Source organism: Entamoeba histolytica, genomic scaffold, assembly GCF_000208925.1.
Source record: "Entamoeba histolytica HM-1:IMSS scf_1104750518437 genomic scaffold, whole genome shotgun sequence".
Lineage (NCBI taxonomy): Eukaryota > Evosea > Mastigamoebida > Endamoebidae > Entamoeba > Entamoeba histolytica.
Genome location: NW_001914984.1, coordinates 1 through 17,726, shown reverse-complemented (window position 1 = coordinate 17,726; position 17,726 = coordinate 1). Strand labels below are relative to the sequence as shown.

The 17,726-nt window shown below is 26.6% G+C and overlaps 8 protein-coding genes across 8 annotated transcripts, besides 2 other annotated features; 3 read left to right on the top strand and 5 right to left on the bottom strand.

Annotated features, from left to right (window-relative positions):
- Positions 1–86: 86 nt before the first annotated feature.
- On the top strand, positions 87–2,825 carry EHI_141040 (ATPase, AAA family protein; the record flags this gene model as incomplete). The annotated part of the gene is made up of 1 exon (XM_649509.1): positions 87–2,825. The coding sequence occupies one exon, from the start codon at positions 87–89 to the stop codon at positions 2,823–2,825; it is 2,739 nt and encodes a 912-aa protein (XP_654601.1).
- Positions 2,826–2,939: 114 nt separating this feature from the next.
- On the bottom strand, positions 2,940–3,614 carry EHI_141030 (uncharacterized protein; the record flags this gene model as incomplete). Its single annotated transcript, XM_649510.1, has 1 exon — positions 2,940–3,614. The coding sequence occupies one exon, from the start codon at positions 3,612–3,614 to the stop codon at positions 2,940–2,942; it is 675 nt and encodes a 224-aa protein (XP_654602.1).
- Positions 3,615–3,801: 187 nt separating this feature from the next.
- EHI_141020 (uncharacterized protein) lies at positions 3,802–5,412 on the bottom strand (the record flags this gene model as incomplete). The annotated part of the gene is made up of 1 exon (XM_649511.1): positions 3,802–5,412. One exon carries the CDS (start codon positions 5,410–5,412, stop codon positions 3,802–3,804), a length of 1,611 nt encoding a protein of 536 aa, XP_654603.1.
- Positions 5,413–5,496: 84 nt separating this feature from the next.
- On the bottom strand, positions 5,497–6,387 carry EHI_141010 (uncharacterized protein; the record flags this gene model as incomplete). The annotated part of the gene is made up of 1 exon (XM_649512.1): positions 5,497–6,387. The coding sequence occupies one exon, from the start codon at positions 6,385–6,387 to the stop codon at positions 5,497–5,499; it is 891 nt and encodes a 296-aa protein (XP_654604.1).
- Positions 6,388–6,619: 232 nt separating this feature from the next.
- Positions 6,620–8,182, top strand: EHI_141000 (transporter, major facilitator family; the record flags this gene model as incomplete). Its single annotated transcript, XM_649513.1, has 1 exon — positions 6,620–8,182. The coding sequence occupies one exon, from the start codon at positions 6,620–6,622 to the stop codon at positions 8,180–8,182; it is 1,563 nt and encodes a 520-aa protein (XP_654605.1).
- Positions 8,183–8,253: 71 nt separating this feature from the next.
- EHI_140990 (leucine rich repeat / protein phosphatase 2C domain containing protein) lies at positions 8,254–10,991 on the bottom strand (the record flags this gene model as incomplete). The annotated part of the gene is made up of 2 exons (XM_649514.1): positions 8,254–10,542; positions 10,587–10,991. 2 exons carry the CDS (start codon positions 10,989–10,991, stop codon positions 8,254–8,256), a joined length of 2,694 nt encoding a protein of 897 aa, XP_654606.1.
- A 321-nt stretch (positions 10,992–11,312) lies between these two features.
- EHI_140980 (myotubularin, putative) lies at positions 11,313–12,893 on the bottom strand (the record flags this gene model as incomplete). Its single annotated transcript, XM_649515.1, has 1 exon — positions 11,313–12,893. The coding sequence occupies one exon, from the start codon at positions 12,891–12,893 to the stop codon at positions 11,313–11,315; it is 1,581 nt and encodes a 526-aa protein (XP_654607.1).
- A 677-nt stretch (positions 12,894–13,570) lies between these two features.
- Positions 13,571–15,106, top strand: EHI_140970 (tRNA (cytosine-5-)-methyltransferase, putative; the record flags this gene model as incomplete). The annotated part of the gene is made up of 1 exon (XM_649516.1): positions 13,571–15,106. One exon carries the CDS (start codon positions 13,571–13,573, stop codon positions 15,104–15,106), a length of 1,536 nt encoding a protein of 511 aa, XP_654608.1.
- A 779-nt stretch (positions 15,107–15,885) lies between these two features.
- Positions 15,886–17,019: a repeat region.
- Positions 16,924–17,315: a repeat region.
- Positions 17,316–17,726: the final 411 nt, after the last annotated feature.

Sequence of the window (17,726 nt, the reverse complement as noted above, 5' to 3'; positions counted from 1 at the left end):
TAATAGTTATATAAAACAGTTTTTAGATAATTCCTAAACCAGAAAAAATGAAAAGAAACTAAAAAACTCATACATAACAGAAAAAGATGAATAGGTATAACATTGAAGGAAAACACCCTCTTATAGAAGACCAACGATCAAATAAGAGAAGAGGCAAAGAGGAGAATAAAAAATGGGGAGAATTAGTTCCATTAAATGATAATTGTAAATATCCAACTGTAGAATTAAATAGTAAGGTATATTCATTTTCAAAGAATAGTGGGTTAACTGTAGGTGTTGAATGTAATTTTTTGTATGATGAGGATAGAAAAAAAGGATATTTAGAAGTAATATCACAACTTGGTTGTGTATATGTTAACCAGAAACCAATTAGAAAAGGAAGAGACCGAGAAAAAGTTATTTTAGAAGATGGAAATGAAATAGGTTTTTACTTCAGTGAAACTTATTTATTTAAATTTCATTATTGTGATGGTACAACAACATTACATCCAATGAGAGAAGATGTTTTAGCAGAACAACCTAGACAAACAAATAAACGGTTTCAAACAAAAACTATTAGACCAATTCAAACACCAAGTATTGCTGAACTTTCAGAACGTCTTATATATAAACCAAATCAAACACAAACTGATCAAACAGAACAAATTTGGCAATTTATTCCAGAAAATATTCAACAACAACTTCGTTCTGAATTTGAGTTTTGTCTTTCTTCTACACCAGAAGAAGCAATTTATTCTCGTATTCCATCATTAAGTAGAACTTTATTATTAACAACGCCAAATGGTACAGAGTTATTTGTTAGTAGGTTATTAAAAAGAATAGCAAATGAGGTGAATGTTCCTCTTTTAGAAATTGATTGTACATTGCTTGGAGCAGTAGATGGTGTTGAACAAGAGTGTATAAAAAATTTCCAATATGGTGATCGTGTTAAATATATTGGAAAAGGAAAATATTCTGATGAAGAACAATTAGGAAAGATTGGAACTGTGTTATTTGTTGCAAATGGTAAAGTTGCTGTAAATTTTGAAAATACACCAAACGGACATAGTGGAGCGTTTGTAGAAATTGATATGTTAGGTGGAGTAGATGAAGAAGTCCCTAACCAAGACAGAAGATTAATAGGAAGATTACCTGAAATATTAAAAATATATCCTCAATTAATTGTTGTATTACAAAAAGTAGATGTTATTATGCAATTGAAACATGATGTTTCTACAGAAATTAGAACATTTATTAATGACTTTAAAAAACGTAATGAAGGTATTCTTGTTGGATGTAATGCTAATGCACCACCTCCTAAATCATCTCATTCAAAACAAATTGCACAAGTAGATCAAGGTATTTGTATGTTCAGTGAGAAGGAAATTAAAATGGTAGATGCTTATGGAATTAAAGGACAACAACATGGAAGAAGTATTTTTAAAACGTTACAAAAGATGTTTGGTAATTCAATTACTATTCAAACACCAACTGGAGAAGAAGCTCGTTCATGGTGGATTATGATGCAAGAGGATGCTAAACAAATGTCTGCCTCTATTTCTAAACGATCAATCAAGAATGAGTTATTAAAACATGGTCTTGAAATGGAAAAAATTGATGACTCCGAACTACAACTAGATTTAAAAGAAGAAGATGTTGAAAAGATTGTAGGTTGGGCATTTGCCCATGAAATAGAAAAAAGACCAGATAAAAATATTCGAACAATTTCTAAAGAATCTATTATGCATGCTATTGCTATGCAAATGCAATTAAATCCAGTAAAAGATGTAGTTGATACATTAGAAGCAGAAAATGAATTTGAAAAGAAATTAATGAATGACGTTATCCGTGCAGGAGATGTTGATGTTTCTTTCAGTGATATTGGGGCATTAGAAAAAGTTAAAGAAACATTGTATGAATCTATTACATTACCATTATTAAGACCAGAACTCTTTAAGAAAGGGTCTCTTACTAAACGTAGTAAAGGAATTCTTTTCTTTGGTCCACCAGGAACTGGTAAAACTATGTTAGCCAAAGCTGTTGCTAAAGAAAGTAAAGCCAATTTTATTAATGCATCATTATCATCACTCGAATCAAAGTGGTTTGGAGAAGCTGAAAAATTTGTTAAAGCATTATTTTCATTAGCAGCTAAGTTATCACCATGTGTTATTTTTATTGATGAAGTTGACGCATTATTAGGTAAAAGAACATCACAAAATGAAAATGAAACATTGAGAAAGATGAAAAACGAATTTATGACATTATGGGATGGTTTAAAATCACAGAACCTTGAACAAATTATTGTACTTGGAGCAACAAATAGGCCATTTGATTTAGATGATGCTATCTTACGAAGATTCAGTAGAAGAATTCTTGTTGATCTTCCAACAAAAGAAGACCGTGAAAATATATTAAAGATTATATTAAAAGGAGAGAAAATAGACTGTGATATTAGTAAAATAGCTGAAAAAACACCAGGATATTCTGGTTGTGATTTGTTTAATTTATGTTGTGCAGCTGCTATGAGACCAATTCGAGATTATATTGCAAAGGAAAATAAAGAGAAAGAACGAATAGAACAATTAAAGAAAGAACAAAAAGAAATGGAATCTAAAGGAATAAACCCTTCTCCATTTGTTAAAGTGGAAGAATTTGTTAATCCAACTATAGAAGTTGCTAAAGAACAAATCCGTGCTATGAATGACAATGACTTCTTTGAAGTACTTAGTACAATGAATCCTAGTACTAACAAAGATTCCCCATTTTTGACTGAAATTAGAAATTGGAATGAACAGTTTGGTGAAAATAAACAAGGTAATAATGAAATTGTTTCATATTTCATTTAATGATTATCTCACAATAAGTAATTGATTTGTTGTAAATCCTTTTGTATATAAATAATTATTTTTATGAGATATTGATTTATTACTAATTTTAATAAAAGAAAAGTTAATAATTAATTAAATTAATGGATCTTTTGTTGAAAAACATCCAAAAGAATTTTGAAGTTGATGTTCATGTTCTACTCTAACATCAGTTAAAGAAATACCTGGGAAATATTTCATCAAATAAGGTTCAGCCAATTTACCAGTTAAGAAGACTAATTGGTAATTTTTTGGTTTACCTAAAAATTCAACAGTATGAGAAACTTTTTCATCACATTCATCAGATAAGAATGGAGGATCTACAATGATTAAATCAAATTGATGGTGATATTCTTCTTTTAGCATTGTTGGTTTCTTATAATCATAAAATGAAAAATTAATTCCAAATACTTGAAAACGAGTATCATATTCAAATAATACAAATTCAGCATTAGGAACTTTTTCTTTGTTTCTAATATAAGCACGATAAATTGAAGGTGTTGATACACATGCTACTTTACAATTTTCTATAGAATTAACATAATTAGCAATATAATCAATCACCCTATCCCCAGTTGCTTTGTCATACCAAAATTGAGATAATTCCCAATCTTCTTCAATCAATGGAAAACCATCTTCATCAATCTTTGGCTCTTCTACAGCACTTTCAAAAACTTCATTTAAAGCTTTGATAGTATCAAATCTAAACCCATAATATTTTTCATTTCCTTGTTCATCAATAGAACCAGAGCTTGAGCTTAATTCAGACATACTTCCACTTTTTAACCTTTTTATTAAGTTTTTTTCTTTTTATTTTTGAGAAAAAAAAGGGTGAGTTGTCTAATATTTTATCTATTTCAAATTTATTCTTTGTAACTTTTTTAACATTACTGTTGGTGTTATGTGGTGACACGTTATTAGTGTTAGTAATAAAATAAAACAAATTTAGAAGAATAAATTATTTATAAAGCTCAGATGGTTGGAAAGGATGAGGAGGTAATTGTAATGCAGTACAATACTTATTACATTTGTGAGTTATAAAAAATTGGTTTATTCCTGTGTTTCCAAGATTAGTAAATGCAAAGAAATAATGAGACAAAAATTGATGATGAATTGCTGGGTCTGTTAGTTCATATAGATTATCTTCTTTACGAAATACACCTTGAAGGTCAGTGATAATGAAAGACTGTGATGAAATAAAGTAAGAAAAATGAGAGAAACACTGCATAGTATAACTATAGTTACAATAATTAACACTTGAGTTATTTGAATTGTACTTTTCAAAACTTCCAACTAATGGTTGTTCAATAAACCATATTGTTTTGCCTACTGCCATTCTTTCAATTTCATTCACACTAATTTTTTTTGAATCAAAGAATTGTCTTCTAAGTGAAGACGTTCTTGGAGTTTCAATAAATAATCTTAAAGGAATAAAAGTAACTTTCTTAATAGAGTCAAGTTCATTTCTTTCTTTTTCTTCATTTTCTGTTGTTCTAGTTTTATTTGACTCGAGTTCTTCTTTTCTTGCACGAATATCCAACATTGTAATTTCTTCATTTGTTTTTCCTTCTTTCAATAAACTGATATAAGACTCAAATAAACGACTAATATACTGACATTGAAGATGCATAGCAACCGTATCAACATAACTCTCAAATCCCATCATATTTTTGGTTTTAAATTGTTTGATGATAATTTCATTCTTATCCATATCAAATCCATGAAAAGCAACTCTCACAGCACCAACTCCAAAAGGAAAATCTGCTATATTAATTTCTCCGGAATAACAAATCCCAAATTCTGGACATTCTGTTTCATTTTGTTGAAGATCAACAAAAATCCCATGATGACATTCACATTCTTTAAACTTTGGTTTTTTTTTGGTTGTCAACCATTCATAATTCCCATTATTGAAATGACAATACCTCGAATAACATTCATCTGAAAAACAACGTGAAAACATTGAATTTAAAAATGGAGGAGAAGCAAAGAAATTTTTTACAAAAGGAATTGAACGATATGGATGTTGTATATCATTAAACATTAAACAATAATAATCATATTGATCATTCAACATTTGATGAGGTTGTTCACATACTGAATTTGAATAACAGAAGTGAATTAAACCAATTTTTGATTTAACAGTTGTTTTTATCTCTTTAACTTTTTTATAAACAAAACCAATTTCTAATTGATAATGTTTTTTTTTAATCATTGAAAGGTTGTAAAACGTCTGAAACTTATTTTCGTCTTGTAATACATTTGTCAAATCATCTCCTGTTAATTCTTGAATTTCATTATAATTATAAAATAAAATCCTCATCGTTAAATCTTTAGGTCTTTCATCATAAACAAGATTTATTTTTTCTCTTAAACTCTCAATCTGATCTTTTTCCAATAAAGCCATTTCCACAATTATAATTATTAAATCTACTCTCATCTTCCTAACCGTTTCATGGAAATCAAGTTCTTCATGAATAGAATCATTTAATTCTGTTACTCTTTGAAACTCTTTAAACTCTTTTACTTTTTTAGCTTTTTTAATTCGTGATTCAATAATTTTTAACATCTAATGATGTTTCTCTTAAATTTTTAAGATCTATTTTTCTTTTATAGGTTAAACCAAATTAAATACTAACATTAAGTATTATAATTATTTTTTTGTTGGCTTTAAATGACTCTTAGCTTGAAGAACTTCATTAAGTGAAATTTTTGTTTTATTACTTTCCAAACTGATTACTTTTTTCTTTTCTTGTGTTTCGTTTTGTGTTTTAACGTCCCCAATAACTTTTGTAGCTTGATGAACCTTTTTCTTTGTAATTCTTCTTTTAGGAACATTAATCAATGTCGTTTCTTCATTTAGTAATTCTTCAATTTGTTCCTTTTGATTAACAGGGAGTTGTTTCTTTTCTTGTTGTTGGGGGTTCACAATAACTTCAGATTGAGATATATTGCGATTTTTTAAACGATGTTTTTCATCAGCTTCTTTGTTGAGTTGTTCAATTTGTTTGGCAAGTGCAGAAATACTTTCTTTAGCATGAGTAGAAATTTTGATTGTCTTAGTCTTATTACATTCAGGTTTTGGGGTAATAGTTTTTGGTTTACTTTTACTACTTCCCGGGATTCTGACATTTGAAAACCGTAGTTCTAATTTCTCTTCTTGTTTAGAAGGTTTTGAATAAAGTAAAGAGGAAACTGCATAAAGAAAATGAAGTAAAGAGCCAAGAATGAAATATATAATAACAAAATTTTTTTTTTGATTAACGGCGATAATAATATAAAATTTTATGAAGACTTGGGATAATAAAAGTAATGATAATAACCGTCTAAAAAAGGGGAAATAGTCAAAAAGTATGGAAACAAAAATTATGACGTCAAGAATAACTTCAAATAAACCAACCATTCCCCATCCACACTGAGTAACAAACTGATCATTAATAAAAATATCAAATGATCTTCTGAAACATTCTTGATTTCTAAATTCATAGGTGTCAAAAAATGATATTATACAACATAAAATAGCAAGAGGTATTAACTGTTTCATTTTTTATTTCTTGATAATTATTTAGTTCTTGAATTAGAGATGATAGTCTATCTATTCAAGTTGATATTTTTATCAACTAATAACGTTTTTTATCATACAAATTATTTCTATGAATTACTTCAAAAAAAAATAAGAAGAAAATAAGAAAAAAATATTCGAAAAATGAATAGAAGATAAGATAATAGAGAGATTATCTTTGAACAAATAAAACTGTTTAACTATTCATTCATTAATGTCAAAAGTTAAGTTAATTTTACAAAATATTTTCTCTCCATTACTCCATGTATTACCAAAAGGTTTCCCTAAAAAAAAGTTAATTCCATTGTTGTTATTATCGTTCCTTGAAAGTATGAATAAAAATTCTATAACATCATATGCTGGATTTCTTGTAGTAGACTTTCATGTAGTAGATACTAAAAACCAAGCAGGATTTTATAGTGGAATTTTTGATTCAAGTTTCTATGTTGGGCAGTTTTTATCATCATTTATTCTTGGTATTATGTCTGACACATTAGGTAGAAGACCTTTATTATTATTTGGATGTTTAGGGTCTATTGTATGTACGTTGTCTTTAGGATTTTCATTTAATTATCCTTGGGCAGTTGTTTCTAGACTTTTATTAGGATTGGTTAATGGTAATTTAGGTGTAATTAATGCTTTTATGGGAGACCTTTCAACAAAAGAAAATCGAACTCAAGTCTTTGGGTTAATTGGATTAATGAATGGGTGTGGAATGATTGTAGGATCTACTATTGGTGCTTATCTTTGCCGTCCTGCAATTCAATATCCGTCTGTTTTTGGAGGTGTTCAATTTTTCCATACATTTCCATATATTCTTCCTAATATAGTCTGTGTTTCATTAACATTCATTGCCTTTATTTTATCAGTTATTTTCTTACAAGAACCAAGGACTATTGAGAAGATGAATTGTAAGTGGTATGTTGTTATTAAAATTATTATAACAAAGGTTCTTGTTAGAATTAAAGATATGATTAAAATGTGTTTCTCTAAAGAATATATTGGTATTTTAACTTGTGTTATGAATGCAATTCTTCAATGCTCTTGTGGTATGGTTTGGGGAATGATTCCATTATTGATGATGGCATCTGTAGATGTTGGAGGTTTTGGTTGGGAAACAGCAGAGATTGGAACTTTCCTTTTAATCTCAGCTGTTGGAATTATTATCACTCAATTATTTATTTATAAACCTGTTGTCAATCTATTAAAACCATTATGGACAAATAGACTTGGGTCTTCAGGTTTATTTTTTATGTATAATGTTCCACCTTGTATTCATTATCTTTATCCATATGGGACATTATTACTATGGATTATATTTGGATTTTATAGTGCATCTTTACAAACAGTTATGCAGTTTGCATTGTCTACTAATCAAGTATTAGTTGGTAATAGTGTCACGAAGAATTTAATGGGATCTTTGTTTGGTCTTTCTCAAAGTTTACTCGCATTTTTAAGATTAATCGGTCCATTAGTATCATCTCCATTAGTTGCATGGACTTTGAATCAAAAATTCCCATTTAACATCCATTTTGCATTCTTTGTAGTTTCATTAATTGCTCTACTTGTATTTGTCTTGTCATGGTTTTTACCAAAGAGTATTAATGAACCTAAACCAGATGAACATGATTATAGTCAATTACCAAAAGATGAAGAGGGTGTTGAAATGAAAGATCAACAACATAAAGAAATTATTGTTAATATAGATACACAAGAAATAGAAAAAGAACCAACTCCAACGAATCAAGAAGATCAAGACACTATGAATAAAAAATAATATTGAAATAATAACAGAATTAGAAAATAAGTAATTGTTTACATAATTGTGTTTTTTTTATTCAACTAATATTAAAAAGAGTCTTGGCAATTAAATACAATGCAAGAAATGTTATCACTTGATAACCTACAATAAGCAATATCGACAATAAGTTTAGCTAATTCTGTACAATTCATTTGTTCATTAGCCATAACTAAATTTCCAATTTCTTCATTACTGAAAACATCCCATACTCCATCACAAGCGCAAATAACAAAACAGTCACTACTTCTTCTTGCTACTTCAGAAAACTCAGGGATACAAGAAACAAATGCCTTACATTTAACATCTCCTATAGCCCTTGTAACAGAAATATATCCATTAACTTTTTCTTGGTCACTTATATAATTTCCACTTTCTCTAATTCTTTGACGGTCTTCTTGATAACTAGGTTTATGGTCATGTGTTAATGCTTCAACTTCAATTCTACCTCCTCCTATATAATCAAAATTAACTTCTATTTGGTTTGTTGTTTTAGATGAACCAGCACCACTCCATCCCAATTTACCTTTTAATGTTTTTTTTGGTAGGACTAGTTTAGAAGGAGATTTTGGTCGTAACGTTTGTTGGGTTTCATCGTCTATATCCTTCATTGGTATTGGACTAGTCTCTGTTCTTCTAATAATAATTGCTCTTGAATCTCCAATATTGGCAATTAAATAATGTGTTTTTGTTGAGGCAACAATTACAGAAGTAGCTCCATCAGTCATATTATTTTGTTCCATTAATGTATTAATGTTTTGGATAGCTGAAATGATCTCATTTTCAAAGACTTCTTTAGTTAAAGCTCTTCCTCGTAACTTTTCAAGTGATTTTTGAATTTCTTTTGAGATGAAGCAACTTCCATAATCCCCACCATGTCCATCAAAAATCCCAAATAAACTACTTGCGTCTCCAAAAAAGTTGTTTCCAACTAAAATAGAGTCTTGCATAGATATTCTTCTTCCACAATATTCATATGATCCAATTCCATTACAAAACTTTTGATTACAAATATTATCATAACCAAAAGTTTCATACCGTTTAAGAGTATTTTCAATTCCTTTTTCTTTAAATACCATCTCAATTGGAATTCCTTTTAAACTTCCTTTTTTATTAATGGAAATACAAAGGTCATCATTTCCTTTAAAAGAATATCCCCGTCTAAGAGAAATGCCATGACAATATAGATTAGTAAGTTTTGGTAATTTACTAACTTTCTCCATTAATTTTTCTATTTTGACAATAGGATTATAACTTACATTTAATTCAACTAATGAACTTACTTTAGAAAAGTCACCAATACTCTTTAATTGATTATGAGAACAGTCTAATAAAGTTAATTGACTCATTGTTTCAACAAAAGATTTTTTTGATGTTAAAACAGATAGTTGATTGTTAGAAACATCTAACATTCTTAATTTTGAAGCTTGTTCTAATGAGAATGGTAGTTGAGTTAGATGACAAAATTGCATAACAAAAGATTGAAGATTAACTAAAGGTAAGAATATAATTGTAGAAATTGGGTTGAATGAACATTCAAATTGTTCTAAATTTTTAAAGTTATTTAATAAGTTATCAGGTATTTCTCGTATTCCACAACCACTACAACATAATTGACGTAACTTAGTTAATGAAGAAATTTCAGTTGGTAATGTAAGAATTGGATTAAAAGAAATATTCAAAGATAATAAATTTGCACCAATAAGATTTAAATGTCTAATTTTATTATCACAAAGTATTAGTCTATTTATTAATGATCCATTTAAAGATGGAATTGATGTTAATTTATTAAATTGAATTTGAAGAGAAGTAGATTTAGAAATATCTAAATTTAATACTGTTAGGTTGTTGTTTTCTAAATGAAAATCACATGATAAAGGTAGAAGAGGAGTTTGAGTCAATGAACAGTGTTTCATAGAGACATTAACTAATGAAGTTAAATTACTTAAAGTAGGTAATTCGATAATATTTGGACAATTATCTAGATTTAAAAGAGTTAATAGTGTTAATTTAGAAATTTCAGAATGAACAGAATGAAGTTGAGGATTACTGTGAATATATAATTCTACTAAATTTGTCATAAATCCAATATTTTTATGTATTCTTCTTATTTTATTATTACTAAGTTTAATTGAAGTTAATGAAATAATATTATAAAATGATTTCTTTAATTCAGTAATATTATTCCATGAAACATTAATTTCAGCTAATAATTTTAATGTATTTAAATAATGAAGTCCTTTTGAAATATTATTGTCTCTTAAATTTAATGAAGTTAAAGATGTACATGTTGATAGACATTCTGGAACACAAGTTAATAAATTATTACTTAAATCCAACTAAATATTAATAAAAAAGAATTTATAAAATTAATATAACAAACATTTTGTAAATGACAACAATTTCTAAGAAATTCAATTTCAACTAATTTATTTGACATACAAACAAATTTTGTAAGATATTCTAATGTTGATAAATTAAAATTCATGTCAAGAAAATGACATTGAGAAATAGTTAATTCTTTAATTGAAGAAACTAATAATAAAGGTTTAATTGATTTAATTGGATTTAATGATATGTCAATAACTTGTAAAGGAATTGATAATGCTGGAATTTGTTCAATATTATTTTTCCGAAGAAGGAGATGTTCTAAGTTTTTATATTCATTAATTTCATTAATATGACTGATACAATTATTTGTAACATTGATTGATTTTAACATTGTTAATTCCTTTGGTTTAGGGAGTTCTTTTAATTCTTTTCCAGCTGCATTGATTCTCTCACACATCAATCAAATAGTCTTATCTTTCATCTCTAATCTTTTTTTATTCTAATCTTTTTGTTTCTTTTCCCGATTTCTTTGGGTTCTTTTACTTGTACAATAGAATAACCACATTTTTCATTTTTTCTCATAAAAAACTTTTCTTTAATTCTTTTATATTAGTAAATCCCTTTTTTGTTTTTCTATATTTATCTCGTTAATTTCTTAGTTCTTTCTTTAATATTCTTTTAAGTTCTATTTACAAATTTAGAAAATGTTTTTATTCAAACAAACGGAAATTCTCATTTAGTACTTGTTCAAAAACTCTGAAATAAACAAACGTTTTAATTAACACAAATTCAACTCAGCAATCTTGGGAAATGAATACCGTAAATAATATTTTGTCCATAATGGGATTGTTAATAAATTTTCTGAGATGGAGACTGAAGATGTTACATCAAAGTTATAATTTTTAAATTTTGATAATTTCAATTCTTGAATGATTAAATCATATAATGATAATGTCTTTCCATCAACACATTCTCTTCTTCTTTCTTTCTCAGAATTAAAAAGAAATGTATTACATTTCCCTTTATATAATTCATCTAAAATAAAAATGATTAAATCCTCTGTGATTTCTAAGGCGGTTGGATTTTGACGTATAATAGCTTCCACACAATGAATAAATAAAATAAATTCAACTGGCTCATTAGAGAAATAATCATTATCTATCCCAAGATATTGAGCAAATGGATATCCCATTAAAACCCATTCTTTTTCAATCAATGCAATAAACCCTTTAATAGTTCTAAAATAATCATCACATAATATACAACATAAAGATGATAATATTGAACATATTCCAGTTCCATCAATACAATTTATTGAAACAGAAGTTCCATTTTTCATATATTCATAAATTAAAGACGCTTGTTTTAACATTAAAGAAATGGTAGACATCCATTTTATATTATCTATTTGTTTTAATATAACTTCTGGTTGATTAATATATTCTATAAATTGATGATAATATTTCATTAATGTCTTTCTATCAAAACAAGGTATTTCTCTAATTTTCATAGTTGGTAATAACATTTTACAAGAAGTTATTTTATCAACAAAATCCATTATAACTAAATTTTTCTTATTGGTAAAAGCAAACGGTATTTGTGTATCGTTATAACATCCTTTAATTGTTGCTGAATTTCTCATAAGCACATTTTTATATTCATTATTATACCATACTAATGCAGGAAATCTATTATAATATCTTCTTGAAGCAGATAATTTAATTTCTTCTTTTGAAACCTTGATTGGTAAGATCATTTGTCTTGGATAACTATCACAAATCTCATAACCCTCATTAAATGTTCGAACACACCACTCTTCAATACACCCTAAATGCATATAATATTCACTAATGTCATAAGCGCTAGTACTTTCTTGATATACAAGAAGACCTCTAAGGTTCCAATTCCTAAGACCTCCAAAAACCCAATTATATATACCATCTCCTCTCCCCAATGGAATAACTTGAAAGTCTTTACAAATAATTTTCCAATTTCCATTCACGTTTGTAAGATCTTTAATATTAATCATTGAAATACGTTTTTCTTTTTCGTTATAGTTATAAGTTATAATTAAATATCCATTCTTTGCATTGGCTTTAAAATTTTCTCCAATAAAGGTATTTCTTCCATCATATTGTTGAGTTGGTGTTGGTGGAGAACGACTCTGAGTATAACTATTATTTATTGTTGTAAAATCAATAATACTTTTTGCTAATGGGGTATTAGTTGTAGTTGTACATCGATGTGGAGATAATACGACTGAATCATAAGTAGTAGGAGGTGTTGGGCTGAATGGCATAAGAGGGGAAGGAGGTGTCTCCTTATCAGAAATCATTGGAATAGCAGATTTAATCATCATTTAATCTCCTGATGACTTTTCTTTGTATAATAATTATTAGTTTTATTTTACTATCCTATTGATTTTTTTGCTGACATTTTATTAATAATAAATTATAATAAAACATGTTAATGAAAAATACAACTTTTAAATGAAAGGGTCAATCCTATAGGAATAAAAAGGATATAAGCATCAAAAATTATATTCTTCTTAAAACACCATTGAGTCATACATTTCATTAGACTAATATTATTGTTATTATTTCTTTTTTGAATAATAATAGTCATAAAATGGTTTTTACGAAAACAATATACCTAATGGATATGAAAAATTTTATTAAATAACTTTGTTTTGTAGAATAACGTTATTACAAATCATATAGGAAACCAAAAAAAAATGTGATTGACCCAAGAAATGAAACGTTATCTATATATCTAGTTTAATTTTGGTAAGAATTATATGAATGAAAACCGATTTATAATATTCATTGGCATAATTAGACAATAACTTTTTTATCAAAAGAAACCAGTATAAGTGCACTGTTTGAAATATTCTTTGTTAGTTTTTTTGGTTAACAAGTTAGTAAAAAGTAATAACTAAACATTTATGTATGCTCGTTAGTATGAACTTTTAATATTTTATTTTATATTTTTAGACTTTAAATCTTATTTTAGATTCACTCATCTCTCGTCAATTTAATGAAAAAACGAAGTGTTGATTGTGATTTATTTAGTGAGTTACAACAAAATGGAATTTTAAATGAAAAAGAACGTTTAGAACTCTTTAACATTGGGTGTACACCACTTCCTTTATGTGTAAGAATCAATCAAAAAAGTAAATATCGAGATTTATTAAAAACCCTCTTTAATAATTCTTGTGATGAAATAAAAGTGATTCAAAATCACGAAATTTTTATTTGGAATAATAACAAATCGGTTAAGAAAGAAATTAAAAAAATTATTGACAACGCAGTAGAACGAAATTATTGTTATAGACAAGAATTATGTAGTATGTTTCCTCCATTAGTTATTGAGTCATTAATAAATAAGTACCATATTAATACTGTTCTTGATATTTGTGCAGCTCCAGGAAGTAAAACAAGTCAATTGGTAGAAAACAACATATTTGTTACAGCAAATGATATAGATCCAAAAAGAGTTCAAATATTAGCCCATAGACTAAATTGTTGGGGAAATATAAATATATTAAACTGTTCTATAGATCAAATTAAAGGAAAGTATGACTGTATTTTATGTGACGCACCATGTAGTGGAGATGGAACATTACGAAAATCCTCAAACCCATGGTTTAAATGGAAATTAACTACTTCTTTTGAAAACCACCGAATTCAACTTAAAATTATTAGAGAGTCATTAAAACGTCTTAATGAAAATGGAATTATTATTTACTCTACTTGTTCAATGAACCCAATTGAAGATGAAGCTGTAGTTCATTCGATACTAAAAGAGTTTCAAGGAAATATACAACTCATTGACATTCATCACATTATTCCAAATGGAAGAAATGGTGTTTCTGTCTGGAAAAAGTATGACACCATAAACTGTCCAGTCACCTGCTATCCTCCTATTGAAGATTATAATTTAGAGCGTTGTGTAAGAATACTCCCTCAAGACTATAACTCTGGTGGATTTTTTATTGCGGCTCTAAGAATAAATAGAAGTATTAGTACAGCCTCTTCAGATAAAGATACTATGGAATGTTTTGAGAAAGTTAATAAAGATAACACTTTATGGAGTCAATTCAAAAATGAATTTGAACTACAGCCTATTGAAAATAATATTCTTATGAAAAAAGATAATTCGTTATATTCATGGTATAATGGAAATCCTATTTATCAGTCAGTATTTTGTGGGTGTAAATTATTTGAACGAAGAAGAAAAGATGACTATTCTCTATCTTCATTTAGGTTGTGTGAGGATGGACTGTTTATGATTCATTCATTGATTAAGAAGAGAAGAGTTAAACTGTCTTTGGAATATTTTCTGAAACTTCAATACGAACCAATTCCATTCAGTTCATTCTCAATGGAAATTCAAAACGAACTAATGAAATGGAAAGAAGGATCAATTATTATTGAAATTACTCAGAAAAACTGTATATTAGATTCATTTTATTTTATTGGATGGATAGGTAAAACTACATTAAACCATAATGTATCAAAAGAAGAATGGAAATTAATTCGTCTTTTGTTGAATGAGTTCCATATCCAATAAAATAAGGGTAATTGTGTGATGAATTAGTGACCTTTTTAGTGTTATAATGTTCTTATATGATGGACAAGGTTTAATTGATTTTCTAAAAATTGTCTTTACTTATAATTTTCATATTATTCTAAAATTAATAAAAACAAAGTAGTTTTTATGTTCAAATGACTTTAATAAATCTCTGAAATGCAAAATAACGTTCTACATATATTCATCTGAATTATAAATCAAGATGGTTCATAAATTCTATTTTCTTTAAGCTCTTTAAAAATTGTTCATAACAATACAAAATTATTTTAATAACCCATTTATTGTATAAGCTTTAGGTAATTAAATAAAATAATAAACACAACTTTAAAACTGAATTTGTTTCAGTTTTTAATATAGTTATATACAATAAACAATTGGGGGAATAATTTTATATCATAAATATCATTCTAAAATATTTTATTGTATAAAACATAATGAAAATTATCAATATTTTTTATAAATGTTTTATAATGGTTATTTTAAATTTTATGTTGTAACTTTGTACTTGTTATGTAGAAAAAATAGTATAGCAATTTCTTATATTAAATCTTATTAACAAACCTCAACACATTCTTTTCTTTAATACCTAATATTGTTTTATAATTAAACAAAATTATGGTTTGCTCTATATTCTCTTTTTCTTTCTTTATTTCTGAACTTCTTTTTGAATTGTTATACAACAAATAAAGCTTATATCAAGCATATTTTTACTATTTTATGTATAAACAAAGAAAAACAAAAAAAGAAAATAACATAATAAAAAAAAGTCAATTAATAAATATATACACAATTGGACTTTCTTCATATTGAGAAGTGTTTATTTCAGTTTCTTCATTATGCTCTATTGGTGTAATAGAGTTCATTTCAAATATGTTCACATTAGATTGTTCTTCTTTCATTGTGCTGCCAGAATTGAATATGTAAAACATTAAGTCTTTCATATTTTTTATTATTATTGTTCGTAGGATTTTGGAAAATTCTAATTGTAATTTCAGTGATTGTAATCTTCTTACTGAATCTTTATGTATTAATCAATTTATTGATAATATAACAGGTATTATTTCTACATATATTAATTCTCTATTATTTCTTATTTTCTCTTGTAAATCTTTGTATTTATTTATTTTGTGAATATAATTTAATTCTAAATTATTATCTTGACATATAGCAACATCTATAATATATCATTTCTTCTCTTTCATATTTTGATAATATATATCTGGTTTTCTAGCATGGAATGAGTTGTCACTAACCAATAAATCTTTATTGTAAGTTATAACCATTTTATCATTATTAATACATTTTGGATGATTATTAAAATCAATAGCATCAAATTCATTAAAATGTGTAATTAATAAATGTTTAAATATTTGTTTACAAACATAATCATGTTTTAATATTTGATTCTTTTTCATTACAGGACATCCTAACAATATATGAATAATAGATGCAATAGTGTTAGGATAATGTTTGCAATATTTTAAATCATCATTTAGAGTAATTTAGATTTAATACTTCATTTCATAGTTACTCCTTCTTGCATTTTTACTATTTGGAGGAATGCATTTCTTTTTATATTTAATGACCTCCAAGTGGTTATTGTTAATTTTTTATCATTGAAAGTGCCATTTGCACATCTTATATATTCACCACATTTCTTTTCTTTCCATTCACTTAAATATCTATCATTTAATTCATTATTTACAAATTCAAATACTTCCTTTACATTGTGCTTTCTTTCATTTAATTCTATTATATTCATTAATTCATTAAAATTAATCTTCTTACCAAATGCTTTCTTCATTCTTTTAATTATTCCATTTGGATTTTCTTTTATTGCTTCTATCATTTTATTTATTATTTGTTCTTTATTTTGATATTGCTTATATCTTCTTTATGTTTTATTATGATAATACTGTTTATTTGTATTGAAATTATTGTTTAAAGTATTTATGATAATGAAAATAAATAAAATGATGAGTGAAATGATTCATAGCTTCAGTGTTGTGATTGTTATGATAATAGTTATAATATGATAATGTTTAATCTGATGACTAATGTATCTCTATCTATCTAGATAATACATATTTCACTCATTATTCTATCATTTGTATTCCTTGGTCGATGTGAATTTCTCTTTCTTTTGTTATTGGTTTTTTTATATTATTGTGTTTATTGTCATTCATCTCCTTTTGGTGAGAATGATGAAAAACTAATACTAAAAACAAAAGATGAGAATGAGAAAGAATAAATAATGGAGAAATAATGATAAGGTTATCTGAAAACAATGAGATAATTAGGATAAAATGAAGAAAGGAAGATATAAATCATGTCAAATACTAAATAACAAAAAGATGAAATAGAACCAGAATAAGCAGAAAAGGATTAATAGACACAACAAGAAGAATAATATCAAATAATAACCAACAATGAGATAAAAAAAGTTTAACAATAAAAGACATATAAAAACAGAAAATACACTGACACTAAATAAACAATAATGACAACATCAACAATATTGAATAAGAAAATGCATGAAACTATACCATTGAAAAATAGAGAAATAGAATTAAAGCATAAGAAGAAATGAATATAAAGA